The sequence below is a fragment of the Protopterus annectens genome, chromosome 6.part0, assembly GCF_019279795.1.
Source record: "Protopterus annectens isolate FY-2018-M chromosome 6.part0, PAN1.0, whole genome shotgun sequence".
NCBI lineage: Eukaryota > Metazoa > Chordata > Ceratodontiformes > Protopteridae > Protopterus > Protopterus annectens.
The window spans coordinates 1,802,004,723-1,802,028,499 of record NC_056737.1 but is presented as its reverse complement, the minus strand read 5'-3'; the positions used below and the strand labels follow the sequence as shown (position 1 = coordinate 1,802,028,499).

General features: G+C 37.8%; 1 protein-coding gene across 1 annotated transcript in view; it reads left to right on the top strand.

Moving 5' to 3' along the window:
• The window catches only part of COL5A2 (collagen type V alpha 2 chain), a 738,909-nt gene that overhangs the window by 474,715 nt on the left and 240,417 nt on the right, over nucleotides 1-23,777 (top strand). The window contains exons 26-29 of the mRNA XM_044075160.1: nucleotides 789-842; nucleotides 10,882-10,980; nucleotides 20,776-20,829; nucleotides 20,918-20,971. Coding sequence (XP_043931095.1) covers nucleotides 789-842; nucleotides 10,882-10,980; nucleotides 20,776-20,829; nucleotides 20,918-20,971 — 261 coding nt within the window. The remainder of the gene's footprint in view (nucleotides 1-788; nucleotides 843-10,881; nucleotides 10,981-20,775; nucleotides 20,830-20,917; nucleotides 20,972-23,777) is intronic.

The following is a 23,777-nucleotide window of genomic DNA, read 5'->3' as shown; positions in this document are numbered from 1 at the left end:
TTGTTGTACATAGGGAAGGTGTTCATAAGCTAATGTGTCAGCAAAAGTGTTCTGTGTAGCATAAATGTCAGGTATATATCTGATTTCTTTTTTTTTTTTTTTTGCAGTTATTTGATTTTTCTTGTACAGAGGACTTTGTGAATAACTTAGTAGCTTATGAATATGCTCAGCATGTTGAAGATTGCTGTAAATTTTGATAAGAAAGTATGATCGCTCAATGATACTTTAGCAGACAGACTTTTCTTGTTGATATATACTTGATTTACAATGGCCACAGTGGTTGGGCTGGCCAATCAGTGTTCTCATTTTTGAATGTTAATGTCCAGCCATTGCATAGAGGATAATATAGCCTAGGCAAAAATATATTTCATCTTTGTCTAAGAAATAGTTTTTACTAATTCCTTCTCTCTGAACATTGTCAAAATTTGCTGTTGATGAAAAAAGAGAGGGACCAGTTCAGCCTAGGGTAGTACAGCAACAGAGACAAGGCTTATTTACGCAGTCTTTTAGTAGTCATTTAGATTTGGTGAGGTTAGAGTTAAATCTAATTTATGAAGTGATAACATTTTCCATTTGTTAACAACAGAGTACAGATTCAGAGTTTGTCCAAAGGATTTGTTAGGTTTATATATACTGAGAAGATGTTGTTCATTAGTCTATTAGGGTGATAGGAAGGGAGATTAGGGTTAAAAACAGGGCAGCCATCAACTTTGTAAATAACATCTGTGGTGATAAGTTGTAAGTAAGAAATGTATTAATTTCTTTTCCCTTCTTTTATTTTCCCCCAGGGTCTAACAGGAAATCCTGGTGTTGTTGGAGCTGAGGGAAAACCAGGACCTGTGGTATGTATAATATCTAGAAATTTATAAGTTTTTTTTTTTTTTGTCTTTGGTTAATTTTCATTTAATGACATAATGACATTTCTATTGACATGAGAAACTCAAATAAGATGAACTGCCAGAAAGGACTCTAAAAGCCACGCAAGAAGTAAAAAAAATGTTCATCTGTTTTATGAAGCACTTTTCGCCCCACATAATTGTGGGACTTCTTCAGATAAAACCAGCTCTAAACAATGTCCATTAAATCATCAAGGATAAAAAATAATGTGCTCACAACCACCAATACACTGAAGTGTCTCCTTAACAGTAAACTAGATCAATTAAAATTCACTGATTGGCATTCACTAGACACATTCATATATCCCCTAGCCAAAACAGTGTTGTACCTTTATTTTAAGAGGTAAAACAAAGAGAAAAAAGGTCACACAGATAACCAACTGGTTAAAAAACACAAAAAGAAAAATCTAGAAAAGCTAGACTTCTAACTGTGCAATACCTTAAGCCTCTTGCATCAGAGGCCTCATGGCATATATGTAAATCACTCTTTAGGGATATCAGGTGTTTGAGCTAATTCTGAATATAGTTTTTCTAGATTTTTCTTTTTGTGTTTTTTAACCATTTGGTTATCTGTGTGATCTTTTTACTCTTTGTTTTAGTTTGATAGTTGAGATATTTTGTAGACTCCCTAATGTTTATGGATTTCAGCTGGGAATGACAACCCTGTTTTTCCAAAGATCAAACATTTCTCTTATGCTGTGCTGATGATGTCATAAGAAGACAGACACATGCATGTCTACAGCTAGAGGGGATTTGACTTTAATAACCTCAAAGTGCCCCTAAATAGACTTAAAAATGAAAGTTAAAGAAAAAGGCATGGACGTTATAACTGCCATTTAGCTGAAACACCTGATATCCTTAAAGGGTGATTTGCATATATCCCATGTGGCTTCTGATGTAAGAGATTTAAGGTATTGCACAGTTAGAATTCTAGCTTTCCTAGATTTTTCTTTTTGTGTTTTTTAACCAGTTGGTTGTCTGTGTGACCTTTTTACTCTTTGTTTTAATTTTTTATTTTGGGATATTTTGTAGACACAGTAATGTTTATGCATATCAGCTGGGTATGACAACCCTGTGTATCCAACAGAAGAGTATTCCTCTTATCCTGTGCTGATGATGTCATAAGAGGGCAGAAACATGCATGTCTATAAGCTAGAAGGATTTGGTTTTAATGGCCTGAAATTGTCCATAAAGAGACTTAAACGTCAAAGTAAAAGAAAAAGTTATGGATATTCAGAATTGCCATTTAGTTGAAACATCAGATATCCTTAAAGGGTGATTTGCATATATATCCCTTGAGGCCTCTGATGCAAGAGGTTTAAGGTATCACACATTTAGAAGGCTAGCTTTGCTAGATTTTTCTTTTTGTGTTTTTTATTCTAAGAGGTAGAGAATTTTGCAAAGTTGTTAAGGTATGTATGCACAGAGACTTGACCCCATGACAAATACTCATGATAGTGAAGGTTAAGATATGGGTACTTTTGCTTGGTCTAGCCTGATTATCCAAAATAGTATTAACAGCTATGAAATTCTCAGTATTATTCACAAAAACTAGGAGTTAGACAGTAACAATTTGGCAATGAGACAGAAGCTCCAAGGACCACCCCGTGTGGTCTTTAAGTGAAGACAGAATTTAAAGAGCCCCTTGGAAAAAAACAATTCCATTGGTTCACATGGACATGGCACATAATTTTACTATTGGGGGCATAAATATAGAACCAGATATAAACTAGATTGTCAATCTAAATCTGTGGTATATGTTGCTCAATGTCAACAATGCCCCACGTTTTATATCAGTAAAACCGATAGGAGACTTAGGGAGTGGCTCTACGAACATCTTTATCAGATTAGGAGGCTTAAACAAGAGAGTGCCTTGGCTAGACACATTAGTGATTTTCCTGACCATAAATTTAAATTTAGAGCTATCAATTCTATTATATCTGACCAGATACACTGGGGGACCAGACTCACTTTTCCTGGAGAGACTTGAATTACTCTGGCAACTATGCACTAGTGCCTGTCATTTCCTGGGGCTTAACGAAGTGTAGTCCATTTTTTGTATTAAGGTTAAAAAGCCTAATGAGATAGGGACTTACAATACATAATTTCTGACAGCTTTTTGTAGTGAATGGATTACAGTATTTAAACAAGTAGGCATGTTGAAGTGATAATTTTGTCCTCTTGTCCTTAAGTTTTGCACTTTTTGCAGTTGTTTTTATCATTTTTATTGTTTTTATCTCATTATACTTAAGGTTATCGTATGCTAAGTGAATCATTAAGGCTTAGTTTTTATGAGGATTATGTATAATATGCTGGTGTATCTATTTTAGAGTTTGCTGTGTGTACAAATTACATTTTTGTCTGCGCATACATCTTAACAACTTTGCAAAATTCTGTACCTCTTAGAATAAAGGTACAACACTGTTTTGGCTAGGGGATATTTGAATGCGTCTAGTGAACACCAATCAGTAAATTTTAATTGATGTAGTTTACTGTTAAGGAGACACTTCAGTGTATTGGTGATTGTGAGCACATGATTTTTTATCCTTGATTTAATGGACATTGTTTAGAGCTGGTTTTATCTGAAGAAGTCCCACAATTACATGGGACAAAAAGCACTTAATAAAACAGTTGAACTCTCTTACTTCTTGAGTGGTGTTTGGAGTCCTTTCTGGCAGTTCATCTTGTTGTGACATTTCTATTGAGATACTTCTGAGTAAACTTACCAAGCTAATGATAAGCAATATGGTATTGCTAACTTAAATGTAATATGCAATCATGTAACCTTTTATTCACGGCACTGATGTGTGGTTTGGAATATGGCCTTTGACCACACTTCTGAAACACAGTCTTTCAGAAGCCTGCTGCTGCTGTCTAGTTTCTGCCTTTCAGCAGCATTATTGTTATTTTCCAGACACAGTGATAGTAATGATGATAATAATTATTATTTTGTGTTATAATCATTACTATGTCTCATTCTGGCTAATTGGATATCTGATGATATTCAAACAGTAAATGTCTGAGGACAGATTCACTCCAGCCAAGTTGAATGGCAAAAAGAATTGCTGACATGAAAAATATCAAGAATTGAGACTCCCCACCAAAAAAAAAATAAACAATAGAAAGACAGAATATGATTGGAGCATTTCCTGCTAGGGAAAAGACCCTTTGATACTTAATGTATAAAAGTTTTGCTCCAAACGTTAAGTCAGTGTCTGCCATTATCATGGAGCAAATGCACGATCCATAGTCAGGGTGTCCCAGCTCAGTGTGATCCCATCTGGTGAACTGTGAAATCATGGCAGTGGCTGTAACAAATTTGCATTATGAAATTAGTCGTCAAGCAACCACCACACCAGCAGAATGAGTTACAGCTCCTCAGTCTCCACTTTAACAGGTATAGTCAGGTTCAGTGTCATTGCAAGAGTGAGACAAATAGGGTACCTCCCCTAGGCACCTGCCTGCACAGCTGGGTGATGAACATTGCAAACTGAAGCTGTCAGTTAAGTGATTACAATTGCTTATATCATAGCTTATAAATTATCTAAATATCAACCTCTCCCTTTTTCTAAGGTAGTTCAGTTGCCTACTTTGAAAATGTAAAACAGCTAAATAATTTACAATATAACATATAATAATAAGGCTCAGGTGGTTTAATGGTACATTGCTTTCATCAAAGTTTACAGGGCCCTTGGTTCAAGCCTTGGCAGGCCTTCTTATTTTGTAGGGGTCCAGGGAAGTAAATACTGTGGGAAGAAATAGCCAGTGAATTGTTATGGTTAGGCTTGTATAGGCCCTAGGGCCGATAGCCTAGTACCAACCTATGAACAAGCTGTCTATAACTGATCACAAATTTGATCACTTCATTGACAACTGGTAAGATTTCAAACTTTTTCTAGACATTCATATGGGTGTGACAAATCAGTGTGCTGTACAGAGCATTAAATAATTTTGCCACAGTTCTGTCAAGTCTTGCTCTCACTAAAACCAAAGTATGTGACCCAAGCCTATCTAAATGATCAGACAACAGGAATGGCCATATAGTCTTTCACGTTGATGTTTAGTTATCACAGTATTCTGATGCTAACAATTTTGAAATAAAAAAATAACATAAACTCTTGTTACTCTGAAGTTGTAGTGCATATCATGATATCACACCCTACTAGTGTTGGTTAAGAATAGACCAAACTGTTTATAGGTAAGAAAACATGAAATGCAAAAGCAATCCTACAGTCACTGGGAAGAAATGTGTTTATTGCCAAATAATAATAATTTGTGTGGTAATAATAACTAAAAGTGCAAAAAAAGAGAAAATTAGCCAACTGATTCAGGATATGTTTTGTAATAATGCACCCTGTCATGTTCACACCACACATGGATAGCTAGTAAATGAAAACAATAAACTTCACATAAAATAGTCTAGCGTGCTATTATAAAAAAAGACCAAATTTAATCTCACAAGTTTTAGAAGCTCTTTTTTATACTGACCAATGCATTACTGAAATCATGCTATTATTTACCTGACTGCCAAACTCAGGCCTGTAAATTCCTATAAATACAATCTCACCACCCATACCCTTACACACACACACACACACGCACACGCACACGCACATGCACACACACACACACACACACAAACTACACATATACATGTCATGTAAGAGGAAAGATCTGAAACACACACACACACACACACACACACACACACACACACACACACACACACACACACGCACAAACACACACACACACACACACACACACACACACACACACACACACACACACACACACACACACACACACATACACACACACATACAGACACACATGCACACAAGCAAACAGATCTGCCCTTGCATCCTCAAAGTAGGTACTTCTAAACCTGATGCAGAGAAACTACAAATTTTATCTCATAACTCTCTGAAACAGCATTTTAGAAGCAATTAATGATGCTGCTTTCAAACACACTGACATTCAATCACTTTTTATTAACAAACTGGGATCTGTTCTTTCTGATAGCGCTACTTATTAGTGAACAGTTATACTACCCCTTCTTCTGCATGAATTATGACTAGGTCTTCATATACAGTTATGAATTCTCATAGGTTCATAGGTTCATACTAGGCTATCTGCCCTAGGGCATTTATAAGCCTAGCCAGAATGTGTTTGGCTTTCGCCACCCATTTTAAATTAATTTTGCTATGCCCTTTTTCGAGGTTAGTATACTGTGCCTCTGTCTAACAGTGACACAGAAGTGATACCCGGGTTAAACCTACGATCTCCCATCCACTCATCAAGATTCCTCTTGAAGATAGTCAATGAGGGACTCTGCCTAACCTGGACTGGGATTTTATTCCAGAGTGAAGGGAGCCTCTGGGTTATGAATCTGTCCCTCCAGCATGTCCTATTTATTTCAGTGCTGAGGTTCAAGTCTCTCGAGTGCGTAGCTCGATGGGATTTGGATTTTCTGAGGTGCAGCATGTCCATTAATTCCGGGTTGGACATGGCTTTATACGTCAGGCACAGATCGCCCCTGAACAGGTGGTATGCCACTGAGTAGAGCTGGAGTTTCTTTAACCGGGCAGCATATGACATCTGTTTGAGCCCTTTGATCCTCTTGGTGAGGTACTTTTGGGGTCTTTCCAGTTGCTGCAGGTGTCTGGTAAGGTACATCCCAAAAGGGGCATTGTACTCAATTATGGGCCTGATGAGGGATGAGTAAAGAGGCACGGTGACCTCCCTGATCTAGATGTGAATCCCTTCATGATTAGGTGGGCTATATAAAATGTTTTTCTAACCACTTTGGCCATGTGGTTGTCAAATGAGAGACTGCTATCAACTTGGGTCCCCAGGTCCCTAATTACTTCTTCTGTACTTAATGGATTACCACTTATGTGGTAATTTGTGGGCACTTTGTTTTTGCCAAAGGGGATGACTATACACTTTTTGGCGTTTAGCTTGAGGCCATGGCTCTGGCACCAGTTGTCTGTTTCTATGAGGCCCTTTGGGAGGATGCTTGTGTCGGCTGGAGAGTCGATTATGGTGCCCAGTTTGCAGTCATCTGCGAACTTGGTCAGCCACAGTCCTTCCGTGTTGGCCTGTACCTCCGAGAAATATATACCGAACAAGAGAGGTCCCAGGACTGAGCCTTGTGTGACGCCACTTGTAACTGGTTTGGAGTCTGACATGTCTCCAGCAATTCTAACCATGTGGGTTCTGTCCTTGAGCCAGTTTGCAACCCATCTAGTGACATAGGGGTTTATATTTAAGCTGGTGAGCTTATCTATAATGCCCAAGTGGGGTATTGTATCGAAGGCTTTTGCGAGGTCCAGGTAGGCTGTGTGGACCACCTTCCCCTCATCAATGGCCCTGGTGACTGTTTCAAAGAAATCAACCAGGTTTAAGAAGCAGGATCTGCCCTTAACAAAGCCGAACTGGGTAGGATCCAGTGTCTGTAGGTCCCCAATATCTTTATTTATGAGGTCCATGATGATCCTTTCCATAGCTTTGCAGACCAAGCTAGTCAGGCTTATGGGGTGATAGTTTCCAGGATCCGTTGAGGCACCACCTTTGTGGAGAGGGACCACTGTTGCTGTATGCCACTCTTTGGGTACATATCCTGTAGTAAGGCTGAGATTGAACAGTAGTTTTATGTTTGGGTTTAGCTCTTCTTGGAGTTCATGTAGGATGCAGCCCGGGACACCGTCTGGTCCCATTGATGCTGTGTTTTTTGCTTTGGAGAGGGCGGCTCTTACCTGAACATCTGAGATGTCAGGGGGGCAGCACTCTGCTGGGATAGATATTTGTCCTGTTGGTGGGGAGGGGTGGGGGAGTTTGCACTGAACCTATCAGCTAGGATGTTGGCAATGTCTGTGGGTTCGGTGTATTTTTTGTCATTTTGGACTAATTCTGAGCATATCTGGGAATTCCCACCCAGGTTCCTAACATAACTAAAGAAAGCCTTGTTATTATCCTTAGTGTCCTGTGCAATTTTTCTCTCGAAGCTGGCCTTAGACGATTTTATGAGTGCCCGTAGTTTTTTGCTAATACTGATCAGAGATGCCTTCCATTTTTGGGATTTTGCTCTATCATTTAGTAGCTTCCTCCTTCTATTGTATAGTTTGTTTATGACTGGGGTCCACCAGACAGGACGCCTGCCTTTGGAGGATTGGGTCTTGGTTTTATTTGGGATTGCATGTTCCATGCATTCCTGAAGGTGTTCATAGAATGCATTTATAAAGGATTCTGCGGTCTGGGCCGTATTTTCCACAGGCCCAGGGGCTTTGAAGGATTCCACCTCGGTTTTGAGGAGTGTGAAATTTGCTTTAGAGAAGTTTTTCACTGTGGTTTTCTGGGCAGGAGGTGGGGTCGGGATGTAAATATCCAGTGAGATTAGTTTATGGTCTGATCTTACCAGTGAGGGATACACTTCTGGTCTGGAGCATAGAGTCCCCATGTTGGTGATGATCAGGTCCAGTATGTTTTCCCCTCTTGTGGGAGTGGTAACAAGTTGTTCCATAGTATTTGAGTTTATAAATTCTAGGAACCTTTGGACTAGGGTGTTGGAGCTAGAGTAATGCTCCCAGTCTATGTTTGGGTAGTTGAAGTCGCCCAATATAATGGTGTTTGGAGAGACCTTCATATTTTCCAGTGTTCTCAGGAAAGCCGAGTGGGGTTCCTGGGTTTGGGAGGGTGGTATGTAGCAGGCTATAAACTGGAAGGCAGTTTTACCCACTGTTAGTTGCACATGGATAGTCTCTGATGCTTCATGCTGTGCCACCAACCTGGAGATGTGGGGATCTTTGACGAATATTGATACTCCCCCTCCTTTTGTGGTTCGGTCCAAGTTTTGGGGCTGAAAAGCATGGTATGAGGTATAACCTGGTAGTGCTGGGGTGCTCTCTGGAGTCTTGAACCAGGTTTCTGTTACTGCACAGATATCAATGTTCTCCATGCTAAGGAGAGTTTTGAGTGCGTGCATCTTGAGTTTAGACTTCTGGAGTTGAGTAGCATTACTCTTAGTTTCTTATCCCTTATGATACCTATGGAGGTGGGTTTGTCTTTTGAGCCTTGCCTAAAAAGGTGCTATGGGGGTAGCAAGAGCCTTTGCCAATATCCGAAAGCCCAGGGCTTGTTGAGCATGTCATCCCAGCCTTACAGGCATTGGATCCCCTTTGAATGACACCAATACTTAAGCCAATTGTTGAAATTGATCATCTTGTCTTCATATTGTGGCATCATTCTTGGTGAGGGTAAGATGCTACTCAAGGTCAGGGTCATACTGGCCTAGGCCACATGCTCAGAGAGCTCCTCTATGTCTCTTTTCATGTAGTCCAGGGAGGTACATCTCAGGTCATTCACACCAGCATGGACAATGACTGAGTCATATTTGTACTTGCCTTGGAGTGACCTGAGTGCTTGTGTTATGTGGCGGATCCTAGCGCCCGAAAGGCAGCTCACCGTGACCTTCTCCTTGTTCAGCCTGGTGAGCGGGATGTCATTGTGCCTGACGTTAGAGTCACCTATTACAAGTGTATCAGGTGTGTTGTTTAGCCTTAAGGGCTGTGACTGTTCAGCACACTGGCTTTGTGAGCTATGTGTTGCACGTGTTTTGTTTTGGGGTAGCGGTTGCTTGGGTGTCTGCTTTGGAGGTCTCTGCTGCTTAGGCAGATTTTTATTTAGAGCTTCCGAGTATGTTTTTGTGTGTTTATGTGTTTGGTTTGCTGTCGTGGTAGGTCTATGTGAGACTGGAATTGTAATGTGTGTGGTTTCCTTCTCCTCCTGACTAGTTACGCCAGTACTGAGTTGAGAGAGCTTAGCCTCCAGTTTGGCTATATGGATGCATCTCTCACATGTGTTGGAATTTGTTGGGATGAGGAGAGGGTTGTCTGTGTACATGAGGCAGTTGTAACATTGCCTCAAGATTCTCAGATTCACCAGCTGGACCGGAGAGGAGATTGACAACTGACCTTTGGACATGCTAGAATAGTATTGGGAATTCCTTTACAATTGAAAAAAAAGGGCCAATGCGGAACAAGGTACTCAAGGGTAGTTTGTCAGGGTGTAGTGCTTTTAATTTTTTAGTGCTGACTTATATAATTGCTTTAGTGAGCAAGTGCCAGGTAACTTAAATGCAATGTGTTACAGGTAACTTAAATGCAAAAATGACAAACAGTAACTTTCTTTTAAGTGAAACAAGGAAATAAGTACAGTAAGCAGTGCAGATATCACTAGGGATCCACAGAAGTGCTGAAAAGCGGCGTTTTAGGTGGTATTAGCATTTCAGGGACATAACAAGCAAACAAACAACAAGCATACAAACAAAGCTAGATTCAGCAGGCCTGGATCTAGTCTATGCTACACCAAACAAGGTGTACCAATTTCAGTAAGAAACAGTTGAACTATGCATGTTATGGCAGAGATATCCCACAGTACTGTACTAAGAAATTCTCAGTGTAGAAACTGGACTGTCCATCGCAAATGCCTTATGCATGTCATGAGAAGGCCTTTATTCAGAAGAGGGAAACACAAAGCCGGCAACTTTTCATTTTTGGAATTAAATCAGCATGCACATATGTTACAGTATTCCTTCTATACAGTGACAGAACTATTAATATTTCCACAGTATTTCTTTTACTCACTGACTTCTGTTATGAAAAGTGCTAATCAAACAAGGATACAAAATCTTGATTTCAAGCATATAATTCTGACATAATCAATTTTATGTTAAGCATGTGTCTACCGTCAGCTGGTAAAAACTAAAGAATTTGTCGAAATCATAGTTCAAAATGTCATTTTATCAAGATTTCAATCAAGCAAATGTACATTGTCTATCTGTTTTTCAATAGATGTATTATTGAAATTAAGATTCTTGTATATTTTTTTGCCTTTATTGATGCGTTACTACTATGTTTATTGTACTTTTGAGAAAAAAAAACTGAATAAAAATGTCCTAACAATGTTTTTTTCACTCTCCTAGGGTCCTACAGGTGAAGATGGACGTCCAGGCCCAGCAGGACCAATCGGAACAAGAGGCCCTACTGGTACATTAGGTTTGCCTGGTCCAAAGGGTGGCAGTGTATGTATGATAGTTAATCTTCTAACAATTTATATAAAACACCTTGCAACTTATGAACCTAAAGAATGGGTCTACGTTGCTATTGTATAATGCATCTTGAATGCAACAAACATTAAAATAAGAAGATATTAATAGTTTAATCAATGCATTCACTGAGAATTTTCACAACTAGTATAAGAACAGAATTTTGAAAATAAGTACCAGACTGTTAAGTGATTCCTTTGTAGTATGTTTCCAGTATATATTACCACTGATGTTATTAAGATTTCTTTGAAGACCAGTAGCAGATGTGTCCACTAACTCATGATATCTGGAAAGAAAAGTTAACTTTCTGTAAGCTCTGCATTTTTTCCATGACAGATGCCTTACACTTCATTTGTGCTTAATGTTATCCTACAGCATGTCTGGTTTCCATCATAATTTTTAGAAACTTTCTTTATTGTGGCTTCCCTATGTACAGAATTTAAAGTGAGTAAGCTATATGTATATATAGATGACAATAATTTAATTTTTCAGTAACATTTAAGTTAATGAAAATTAAAGTATGTATGAAAGTATGTCCCACTGGGACTTTCTGGAAAACAAATGTTAAATAATTTAAATAAATAAATAAATAAATTAAGAGAATGCCAACAACAAGGGACAAAACATGCAAAACAAATAGAAGTCAAGCACTGAAGTATTATTTATTTTTATTTAACATTTGTTTACCGGGATGGTCCTACTGGACAACAACTGTCCATTTTAAGTAGAGGCCTGAGGAGAAAAGCTCCAGCAAAGTACATTTTTACTTATACATGCCTAGTACAACAAAGAAAAAGTTTACTATACAGCTTATATGTATTTACTTACAGTCTGGCAGAGATCAGTAAAGCAATTTATATACATTGGAGACTAATCAACAAAAATATATACACGAGATTAACACATAAAGTACAAATACAGTACAGCATGTATTAGATTTTCTTAAGCTTCTACAGTACATTTAGTATGTCATCTGACAGAATACAGTTTACAACTGCAAGGAAGACAAGGGGATATATGTAAGGGAGAAGGAGCTTACAGGAGTTGTAGAATGGATACAAGTGTAGTTATAGGTTATATTTGATGGAGGGAAAGTTATCCAGGTTTAGTACATGAGCAGAGACAGTTACGTGTTAGGTGATGTTTTAGTAATTTCTTAAACTTGGTGGTACTGTAGGTGGATCTAATGTCGATGGGTAGGGAGTTCCAGATTTTGGCGATACTGTTTGAGTATAGCAAGTTGTGACACCCGTACCCTGGCCCAACAATCAAGGAGCCTCAGTCCTCATCACTAACACCAGAGAGGGCATCTCATATGAGAGGAAAGGATAACAAATATACACATTAAAGTACAATTTCCCTTAAGTGCACACAGAGATCACAGTCATTCTGGGGCTGGTTGCTCCCTTGCACCCCAGGTCCCCAATAAGAATCCCCACTGGCACAGCTATAGGGTCCAGATTTCAGCCTAGCTGGCAAGCTAAACTCCAGTATCCTCTCTCTCCAACCAGTGCTTCGTGTCCCTGCCCAAGTAGCTGACACACACACACACACACAGACACACACACACACACACACACACACACACACACACACACACACACACACACACACACACACACACACACACACACACACACACACACACACACACACACACACACACACACACACACACACACACACACACACACACACTTTGAGATAAGTATTTTTACAACTTCACAGGCACTCCTGGGAAAGGCTGACACAGATTCTCCAACTGTGCCCCTTTACCCAAACTATACGGTAGTAATTACTGCTACCACCAGCTAATAATTATCAGCTACCCAAAGGCCCTTAAAAGGGTGTTTGATTATTACTGTGCAATATTATTATCCAATGGTAAGTGTGACTAATCAGTCAAGGCTTATTAGAGTAGCCTTGTACAATAAACTCTAGAGCTTAACTTATCTCTACACAAAGCAGCCACAGTTGAAAAGGGTTTAAAAATATTTAATAATAAATACTAAAAAATGCAAGACAATACTACTACACCACAGTGCTATTCAAGAGTTCAGAGATCACACAGAAACTTAAAATAATTCAGTAGTACAGTTCTGACATAACAGAAAAACACTTAGTCTAATCGTTATTGTCCTAGCTATTTCTACAAGAAAACACACTTCTAAGATAACTTACTTAAGACAACAGGCAGTGCGGTAGGTTGGATATCAAGACAAAAATGCTCAATAATCTCTGGTTCTCACTGTTTAAATTGAAACTGCAGTTCTGCTAAACATTACATCATCTTTTACACCTTCCTGGTTCCCAGGTCATACAGAAACTGCATTTACATAATAAAGGACATTCCCCATGTAAATTCTGGTCATTAACTTTAACCTTAAAACATTAGGAAGGATGCTTACTTCAGACTCATCAACTCCAAATTCTAACTTCAAAGGAATAGACATAAAGTAATTTTAATTTCAAAGGACCAATAAGAAATGCTTGACTTAGTTTTCCTTACAGCAGATGGCAATGTTGCCACATTGTTGAAACAGCATTTCTTTACATGTAACACACAAGCCTGTATTTTACATTTATATTTACAAATGCCAGAATTATGTATCAAATTCTATTTGACTAGGCTGGCAGCCTTTACTCATCTGTACCCAGTCTTCACACAAGTCATCAACATTATTGCTACTTTTAGTGATGATTACTAGGATTTTGTTACATGAGTAAGTAGGCCTTTTTGAGCAGGTAGTTTTTTAGGTTGGTTGAGTATTGATGAGCCATGGAGAGATTGCTAAATATTAGAAGGTTGGGAAATTCTAGCCATGAGAGTTCTTTGAGAGCGTGACAGTGATGGGATCTGTAGTTGGCATCTGTAGCGAACTTTGCTATTTTATTATAACAGCTATCTAGTTTGTTTATGTAAGTTTTTTTTGAGGTTAGTAAGGAGAGTAGATGCAATTAAGAGTGTAGAGAGAAGGTGGGTCCTGGCAATGGAGATGTTGGATTTGTCTGGGAGGAAAAGTTTGTTCCTGTACAGGCTACCCATTTTTTTGTATACTTTTTTGATTGTTTGCTTTATGTGGAGATCAAAGTTCATGTTTTGTTCTATTACTACTTCCAGGAGTTTGGTATGGGAGACTGGGATAATTATAGTATTGTTTGCTGAGGTGATTTTGAATAGCTAAGAGGGGTCTGGGGATCTTGTATGGTGAAACAGGATGAGTTTTGTTTTGTTGGGACTGAGTATTAACTGGGTATTGGTTAGCCAGGTTTTTACTTTAGAAAAGGCTTGCTGTGTTATTTCCTGAAGATGGTGGAGTGTTGGGGTTGCACAAATTAAGGTAGAGTCCTCAGCGTATTGTATTAACATGGCCTGATTAATGGTAGTATGTAGGCTATTAGTGAATAATGTGAAGAGAAGAGGGCCAATAATGGATCCTTATGGGATCCCTAAGGTGACTGATAACAGTGGGGAGAGGGAGTTACCCTATTTGACTGCTTTCTGCATTCCAGTGAGATAGCTCTGGAACCAGCTGAGTGTGGAGTGGCTGATTATAAATTCTGATATTGTGTTCAACAGTCTGGAGTGTGAGACCATGTCAAATGATTTTGAGAGGTCCAGAAAGATAGAGGAGACCAGGCAAGTGAGTAAGCATGAAAGGTGTATACTAAAGAATGACACTGATAATGCAGGCAGGCATAGCTGCAAAGAAGGGAAATGTTGGCAGAGTGAGTTACTGTGATTGTTGCCTGTGGATAGTAAATAGATAGATATAATGACAGTTGGAGATAGAAGAAGAGTTAAACGTATGAAGTATGAAGTATATCTGAACATAATATAACTCTTTTGGTCTTACTGAGAATGGTTGATGTTTTAGACATTTTCATATAGGTCAGTTAGATAAATGACACAAAAGGAAAACATATACAATTTGCAAAGGTTATATGATCCATATAAAAAGTTTTGCATTTCACAGGTAGTTATGAGGCATGCAGTCCTGTAGACTGTTGATAAAGCTAGCCCAGTTTCACAGCTCCCCAAAGCACTGTCTGATTAAGTGAATTCCACAGGCAAAATTTAAAAGGGCAAATCAAACTGTGATGTCAATCACAAAATGTTAAATAAATACATGTTAATAAATATAAAAAAAAATGTATAGAAAATATGTAAAAAAAGATCATCCACTTCACAATTTTTTAAAAGAGCAATGAATACATATATAAATAAATATATAAATAAATAATCATATGTTTAAAGCTCTCAGTTTTAAAAGGGAATTAATGGAGAGGGATTCATTTAAAACTGGCCAATTTAATATCAAGGAAGGCTATCTCATGTAAGTTAAATGAATATGTAAATCTTAAAAATGAAGTGGTGGAATCTAAATATCTAATAATATCACTTATAAGGGCATAGGGACCATCCCATAAAATAAAAAGGTTGCCTTCCTTGATATTAAATTAATTAAGGATTATCAGAATAGTAGGTTTATATCTAAAATATATCGAAAGGAGACATATTCAAATTCACTACTTCATTATAGTAGCATCCGCCCTCATAAACAGAAAAAAGCTATTATTAAGGGACCGTTTGTACGGGCTGCATGTATGGTATCACTTTCAAAAGATTTTTTAGATGAATGTGATACCTTAAAAGATATGTTTTTAAAGAGGGGCTACCTGTTGAGACTTGTTAACGATGTCCTCTTAGAGGTAGTAAATAAGAGAGAAAGAAATTTTTATATACCTCTTTTATCTGAGGTTTCATTGGATGTAACACACACAGTGAATGTTGCGCCCCTAAACTCTGTTTTTACAGGAAAAGATTATAATACTTCATTCATTTCAACATACACGATTGATAGTCCTGATATTACACATATTTTCAGTAAAAATTGGTCAATTCTAATACATGACCAAAGTATCAGAACACATATTGATGAACAACCTACTTTTATTTTTAGAAAAGGTAGAAATTTAAAAAAAAATTTCGAGAAAGAACATGCTGTGAATTACTTTTCGAATGGACGTATGTTGAAGTGTGGTATGTGTCAATACTGTCCCTTTATAAAGGAAGGAACAGTATTTATGATCAACAACACTAAGATTCATATCAAAAATAAGTATAACTGTAACTTTGAAGGCATTATTTATTGTGCCCTCTGTAACCTATATGATTGTTTTTACATTGGAAAAACTGATAGAAAATTTAAAAATAGAATATATGAACATTTGTATGAAATAAGAACAGGCAAAGAGACAAATGCTTTGTATAAACATACCTCAGAGAACAATGACCACACTTTTAATTTTTTTGTTATTGATGGTGTCACGATGGATATCAGGGGAGGTGCATGGTCTGCCTTACTAGAAAAGAAAGAATTATACTGGCAGTTGTTATTAAATGCAAACAACTGGCCAGGTTTAAATGAATCCCTCTCCATTAATTCCCTTTTAAAATTGGGAGCTTTAAACAGACGATTATTTATTTATATATCTATTTTCTATATTTATTCATTGCTCTTTTAAAATATTTGAAGTGGATGATCTTTTTTTATATATGTTCTATATATTTTTTATATCTATTAACATGTATTTATTTAACATTTTGTCACTGACACCAGAGTTTGTATTGCCCTTTTAAATTTTTGTTACTTAGGCGGAGTGGCTACTATCATGCGAAGCACAAAGGGAGTCTTTAAAATGTGTTCTGTGTTTGATTTTAATTTGTCTGATGAAGTTCTTTTCTTGAGGAGGAAAGCGCTTACCAGCTTTCAATTATCTTACAATAAACTTTTTTGCTTTACTTTGTGGACTACCAGCATTTTCTACAGCATCAACATACCAGTGGTTTCATTGTGGAGTATTTGATTCACACACTTCTGCAGTTTGGTCAGTAGTTTCTTACTGTCTTTTGGTGCTTACTGTAAGACATGCAGTAAAGTTATACGATTACTTTATGACTTTCCAGTACAATGTATGGATATAAATGCATCTCTTTTCCTTCTCATTACGGGGTCAATGAAATGATGTTTGTCAGTTTTTAAATTTTAACATATATTTAATAATTTTAGCAAAACTTTTCTCCAGACAGCTGGTTGATCATTTGGAGATAAAATAATTAATATTTAATAGGGCTATGCATTGCTTGTTTGACAAGGATATGTTTGCATATTAGGATTATTGAGGTAATCTCTGAAAACCTTTCCAATTAGAATGTTCAGATTTCAGAAATCATCTTAAAATGTGAAATAATAAGAATATGTTTTTCTGCAGACTTTGTCACAGACTTTACACTTTCACTGTGGTTTTAAACAATTTAAAATTCAAAGAAAAAAAGTTAGTTTTCTTTACTATGTTTGTAGAGTAGTTACAGACAGCTAAGATAGCTCAGACGTTAAACAATGTTTTGTTCATCTTACAATGAGTCCACATTTTGTATATTGGCTTTTAACACTCCATCAGTTACTGAGCTGTGCTGAAAATAAGAGAAAAACTGAAGAAGATACAATTCTTGTAGTTAAGAAATCATACTTATTACTGAAACAATAAAATACCAACCAATATAGATTTAAGACTTGTCGCATTTCAGTTATGGAGATGTTCATTACATATGCACTATTTCCGTGAACAGTATATCAATGTGCAAAGTAAACCCTGAGCTGCATAAATTCTACTAATGTCACATAATGAAAAAAAAATCATGTTATAATGCCAAAGATAACTTCTAGAATTCTCCTGACTCGCTTATGAAGCATGGATCATTTAAGAGTGGACTCAAGATATACCATGCCAAACTGTAAATACAGTGAACTTGAGTCATAATGATCCATTTTTCCTGACTTTATGACAGGTAATTTGCTTATTGTCATTCATTTATTTAGCAGTTTAGCAGCTCTTAGTATTTGCCTGCAACTATTTTTTCAGACTTCTTAATTCAAACTACAGATATGTTGAAGAAGTGCTTATCACTTTAATTTATAATCTTTAGGAACATATGCACTAAGTTTCTGCCTTGCCTATGAAAACCACTGAGTGGGAGACAAAATTCTAAATGTAATTTTATTTGGTTTAATTTCTCCAGGTCTTTTTGTTTACTAATACCATGACAGGAATGGGCCCCATTCCTAAGTGAAATAACTTCACCTTTGTATTGTTGACAGAACTGTTTAAGTTTGTGCACAACATACAGCACAGATGTGTATGCACTTCACTTAGTTTCAGTAATGTTCCTTCCTGTTGCACAAATGGGGACCTTGTATCAGAAGAGTAATTCACATTCAGTACTAATATTATCTGGCTATTACTTATTTTGAAACCAGATACCCACTTTTTGATCCATAAAATATGCTGCCTGATAAATACCAAAACAATGTGTATTAGAACTTTTCTTAAAAAACGTGGCAAGTCTTACAGATTTTTTCAATTTAGAACTGAGAAAATTATGTTTCTTCAAATTATCCTTTTTTTCTAAAACATTTTCTGCACTGTAACTTGTCCCTTTCCGCATAAGTCATCACTACTTCCACTATGTAATATCAAAACACGGTAGCTCAGAAAGCACTTGGGTGATCACAGTAGTCAAACTGTCCAATGAGGCAAGTTCCCCAAGTCTTCTATGCATGCCAGCTACACAAGCTGAAGAAAGGAGAAACTCTGCAAGCAGTTCACAGCAGTCTTGAGCAAGCATAATGCTGCTGTATCAAGACAGAAATAATGATTTTAATGGTACTGCCATGTAAGGAGATACAGGACAGCCATCATCAATATATCAGAAAAAAAGGACTTCTATGAATATAAATGGAGACATACAAGCAGCAAAACGTTGGGTATGGCAGAAGCAATGAAATAATTACCCTGTTTACCACTACTTATGCATACAGTGACAAAATTCCAAGAAATCAGAGAAAAGAATATTTCCTTCAAACTAAAAAAGTTCATTTTATAGTACAGCAAACAGACACCATTTGGGGTCCACTATGAATACTGTGTTTTGTTTAATCAATATATATTGTTATTTGAATCCAGATATTCTAAAACATTGGGAAGTCATTAGTCAAGGCAGCAAAACTCCCAAGGTCAAAAAACACATTTTTTTTGGGGGGGGGGGGCAGGGACTACTAACCTGCACCTCCCCTCCCCCCAATGTGTGGTGGTGTCCCTATACCCTCAGATTATACATGCCTTATATGTTTATATATGTCTGTACCAATATTGATACTGCAAAACTTGGAGAAGAGGGAGAAAGTTATAAAAATGCATCACTCAACTTCTGGATCTTCTCCCATTCTGTTTGCCATGACAGGGTGCCAGCAATAAAAAGGTTCAACGCTCTGAGTGGCAATTAACTATCTGACAACAAACAATAGAATTCCTAACTTTTTAAGAGCATGGTTAAGGCAGAAATGATTATATACTGTGAAGTGCTGAAAATACCAACACATCTTAAATATGTTGCAAAACACCAATATAAATGAAACACGTGCATCAACCAGTGTTTGGTTTGGAAAAAAACATAATGCTGGGCATCTCAGCTTTGGAAATGCTTAAGTTATGTAACAAGGTGTGCTAACTTTCAGATGGTAAACAGTTCATACAGCACATGCTTTATGAATGTAGTTGAAAATAACTAATATTATAGAATAATTTCCAGCAATTCTGTCATGAGTTTGACATATGTGATCTGTAATATATAAACAAAAGAGGTACTATTCTAAACCATTTTTATCCTGATTAATTATACCTAGAGATATCTTGGTTTATAACTAATATGCCCATATCTGCAGTCAGATCATGGATCTGTTTTTTCTAAATTGGTCTAGAAAGCTTAGAAGGCAGCCACGGTGATGCAGCGGTTAGCGTTGCCACCTCACAGCAAGAGGTTCTCCGGTTCGATCCTTGGCTGGGGTGCCTTCTTTGCAGAGTCTGCATGTCCTCCCTGTGGTCACGTGGGTTTTCTCCGGGTGATCCGGTTTCCTCCCACATCCCAAAGGTGGATTGGACACTCTAAATTGGCCCTAGGTGTGAGTGTGTGCATGTGTGTGCCTTCTGTGGAAGGTTGGGCGCTGGGCTGGCAACTCGACACCATAAAACTCCACTGCCAATCATGAGCAGACAGGTGATCTGCTGTGGCAACCCCTAACTAGGAAAAGCCAAAAGAAGAAGGTCTAGAAAGTTTAGAAAACGTGGTTTGAACTTTTAAAATATACTCCCTTAGGAAAGGCATATAAAATTAATTTAAAAAGTATGCAGACATATGTGATAAATATTCAACAGTTTAAGTCAAAATGCTACATTCAAAGTACTGTTAAAATACCATATTAAAAAGCTTCAGCCTCCATTCTGTCCCATTTCTTGATTACATACCGTGCAGCCTAAAACTGCTAACTGCTCTTCAAAATACAAAGAGCTCTTAAAATAAAGGCCTTGTATGAAATATTAATTATATTTAAGCAGTCAGAAAAATCATATATGGTACAATCACATATTACTCAGTGTTATGTTCCCTAAATATCAAAATTATCTTGCCTTACTCAAGCACTACTTAAAACGTCTATTTATCAGGATATATTTCAGCACTGATTAATCTCTAGTGTAAGCTCAGTTTAGGTATGTAAGTCTTAAAAACAAAATAAAAATGTTATAATGGGGTTCATTCAAAATGATAGTCACAGCATCTTGAATCTACAAACTCATCATGCAAAATACTGTTGTAGCTTTATTTCAATAGTGCATCGAAAGAAACCAGTATAATATTCTCTTTTTTTCCAGGGGGATCAAGGAAAACCTGGTGAGCAGGGAAATCCAGGTGTCCCAGGCCCAAGAGTAAGTATTTCTTTCTATGACATTCAGAAAATAATGTGAATTAAATAAAAAAGATAATAAATTAATTCTTGATTTAATACATTTTTAGGGTCTCCCAGGTAAAGATGGTGAAATTGGTCCCCAAGGCCCAGCAGGACCAATGGTACGTTACTTTTTTATTGTTTAGTTTGTAAGCTATTCAATATCCTAGTGTGAGTAACAGTATATAGAAAGTAGATAATTTTAAGCATTGTAAATTTAGTATATTATATCATCTATTTATTTTTTGGATAAAGAAATCTACTGTTTTTGGAAAGCAAACTATAATTACACCCAATTAATAGTAATACAGTTACTATTTGGGTTACCATTATATACTGCTTTTAGAATGTCCTTAAATACTCTTTCTCTCTGTTTCTCTCCCTCTGTATGTATACACACACACACACACACACACACACACACACACACACACACACACACACACACACACACACACACACATGTATCAGTCTAAGAGAACACCTTTTTTAGCTATTTCATTAAAAAGTAGAACATGTATGTATTTTAAAAGACTTTTAGTACTATATAATTTAGGTTCATAGGCTCATAGTTAAATAGTAGGCTAATGACTATCAGGACCTTTATAAGCCTAGCCTTGCAATCCAACCCAGCTGTGTTCCTATACATCATGAACATTTATTAGAAGGGAGTAGGTTAGTTAGGAAGTTTCAAGAGGGTATGTTGGGGGGGGGGTGGATATGTTAGTTTGGGCATTACTGACTGCCTGTGTGTATCAGGAAATGGGAGTCAAACCTGGGGTGAGTTTCCAATTTCCCATCAATTGGTGAAGGTTATGCTTAAATAGGGTTAGGGTTGGACTCTGCTTAATGTGGATGTGGAGCCTATTCCAGAGCATGGGAATCCTCTGAAAAAAACATAACTGTCTCATCAATGTGTCTTATTTATGTCACAAGCAAAATTTAAATCCTTGGAACTAGTAGCTCAAATTTTGCAGATGTACAAAAGCTCCGTCAGAGCTGGATCTGAGGATGTCTTGTATGCCAGGCATAGATTGCCTCTCATTAACCTGAGGAGACAGAGTATGGAGATAGGGCTTTAAGGTGATCAATATAGGACAATGTGTTTATACCCTAAACTTTCCTGTAAGGAACCTTTGTGGATATTCCAACTGTTGCATAAGTTTGGCCAGGTACATGTTGAAGAGGGCATTATACTCAATGATGGTTCTGACAAAGGCCAAATAAGATGGCACTATGACTTCCTTGGACCTAGATGCCATGACTTTATTTATAAGTTGGATAACATAGAATGATTTTCTTACTACATGTTTTTCAAAGGCCAGATTACTGTCCACATGTGTTCCAGAACCCTGATTACTGGGACATCTCTTAGGGGTATCATATTAATGGGGTAATTAGCCTGGGTGTCGGTATTATTAAAAGGCACTATAATGCATTACTTGGCACTGAGCTTTAGTCTGTGACTTTGGCACCTGTCATTTGTCTGTATTAGACTCTCTTGTTAGATGTTTGTGTCATGGGGAAATCTACAATAGCTCACAATTTGCAGTCATCTGCGAATTTGGTCAGTCAAATGCCCTTAACGTTAGCCTTTACATCTGAGAAGTTGATGCCAAATGGAAGCAGTCCCAGCACAGAGCCTCGAAGTACCCCTCTGGTGACTGAGCTCTTAGTTGATGCAGTATCCCCAGTCCTGACTTCCTGGGTCCTGTAAGCCATCTGGCAATCCAGTGAGTCATGTAGGAGTTTATTCCAGTTAAGTGAGTTTGTCAACAATACCCACATGGGGTATTGCATCAAATGCTGTAGCCTGGTCCAGGTATCAGTATGCATTGTTTTCCCCTCATCCATTGTCTTGGCGATCTTCTCATAGAAGTCCATCAGGTTTAGTAAGCACGACTGTCCCTTGACAAACTTAAACTGGGTTGGGTCCAGTATCGGAAGGTTGCCTGTGTCTTTGTTGATTATTTCCAGTACATGGCTCTGTGTATTAGACTAGTCAGACTTATAGATCTATAATTTCTGGAGTCGGTTGATGGTTCAACCTTGGGAAGTGGGATAACCATTGCAGTCCTCCATCCTCATGGTACAAAGTCTGTTTTGAGCTTACAACTAAAAGTGACTCAAGTGGTCCTGATAGGTCACATTTCCAGCCACTGAGGAAGCATCCTGGGATATTGTCTGGGCCCACAGAGGCTGTGTTTTGGCCTTAGCAAGCATTGCCAGGACCTGCTCCCTGTTAATAGTTTGGGAAAGGGAAATGCAAGTAGGTATTTCATGGAAGGAAGCAGGGGGGATTGGGGGTGAATTCTGAGCTAAATTTATCAGCCAGCAAATACACTATGTTGCTTTGCTTGGTGAGAATTATGCCTAGGTTATTAAAGGCTGATATACAAATGCACTTACCCGGTGGTGTGCACTGCAGCATGGATCATCATCATCTTCCTTCAGCTGTTTCCATTAAGGGTTGCCACAGCGGATCATCTGTTTCCATTTCTTCCTGTCCTCTGCATCATGCTCTTTCACACCAACCACCTGCATGTCCTCTCTCACCACATCCATAAACTTTATCTTAGGCCTTCCTCTTTTCCTCTTACCTGGCAGCTCCGTCCTTAGCATCCTTTTCCCAATATACCCAGCATCCCTCCTCAGCACATGTCCAAACCAATGCAATCTCGCCTCTCTTGCTTTGTCTCCAAACTGCCCAACCTGAGCTGACCCTCTAATATACTGATTCCTAATCCTGTCCATCCTAGTCACACCCAGTGCAAATCTTAACATCTTTAACTCTGCCACATCCAGCTCTGACTCCTGCCTTTTCGTCAATGCCACTGTCTCCAACCCATATAACATAGCTGGTCTCACTACCCTCTTGTAGACCTTCACTTTCACTCTTACTGGTACCCATCTGTCACAAATCACTCC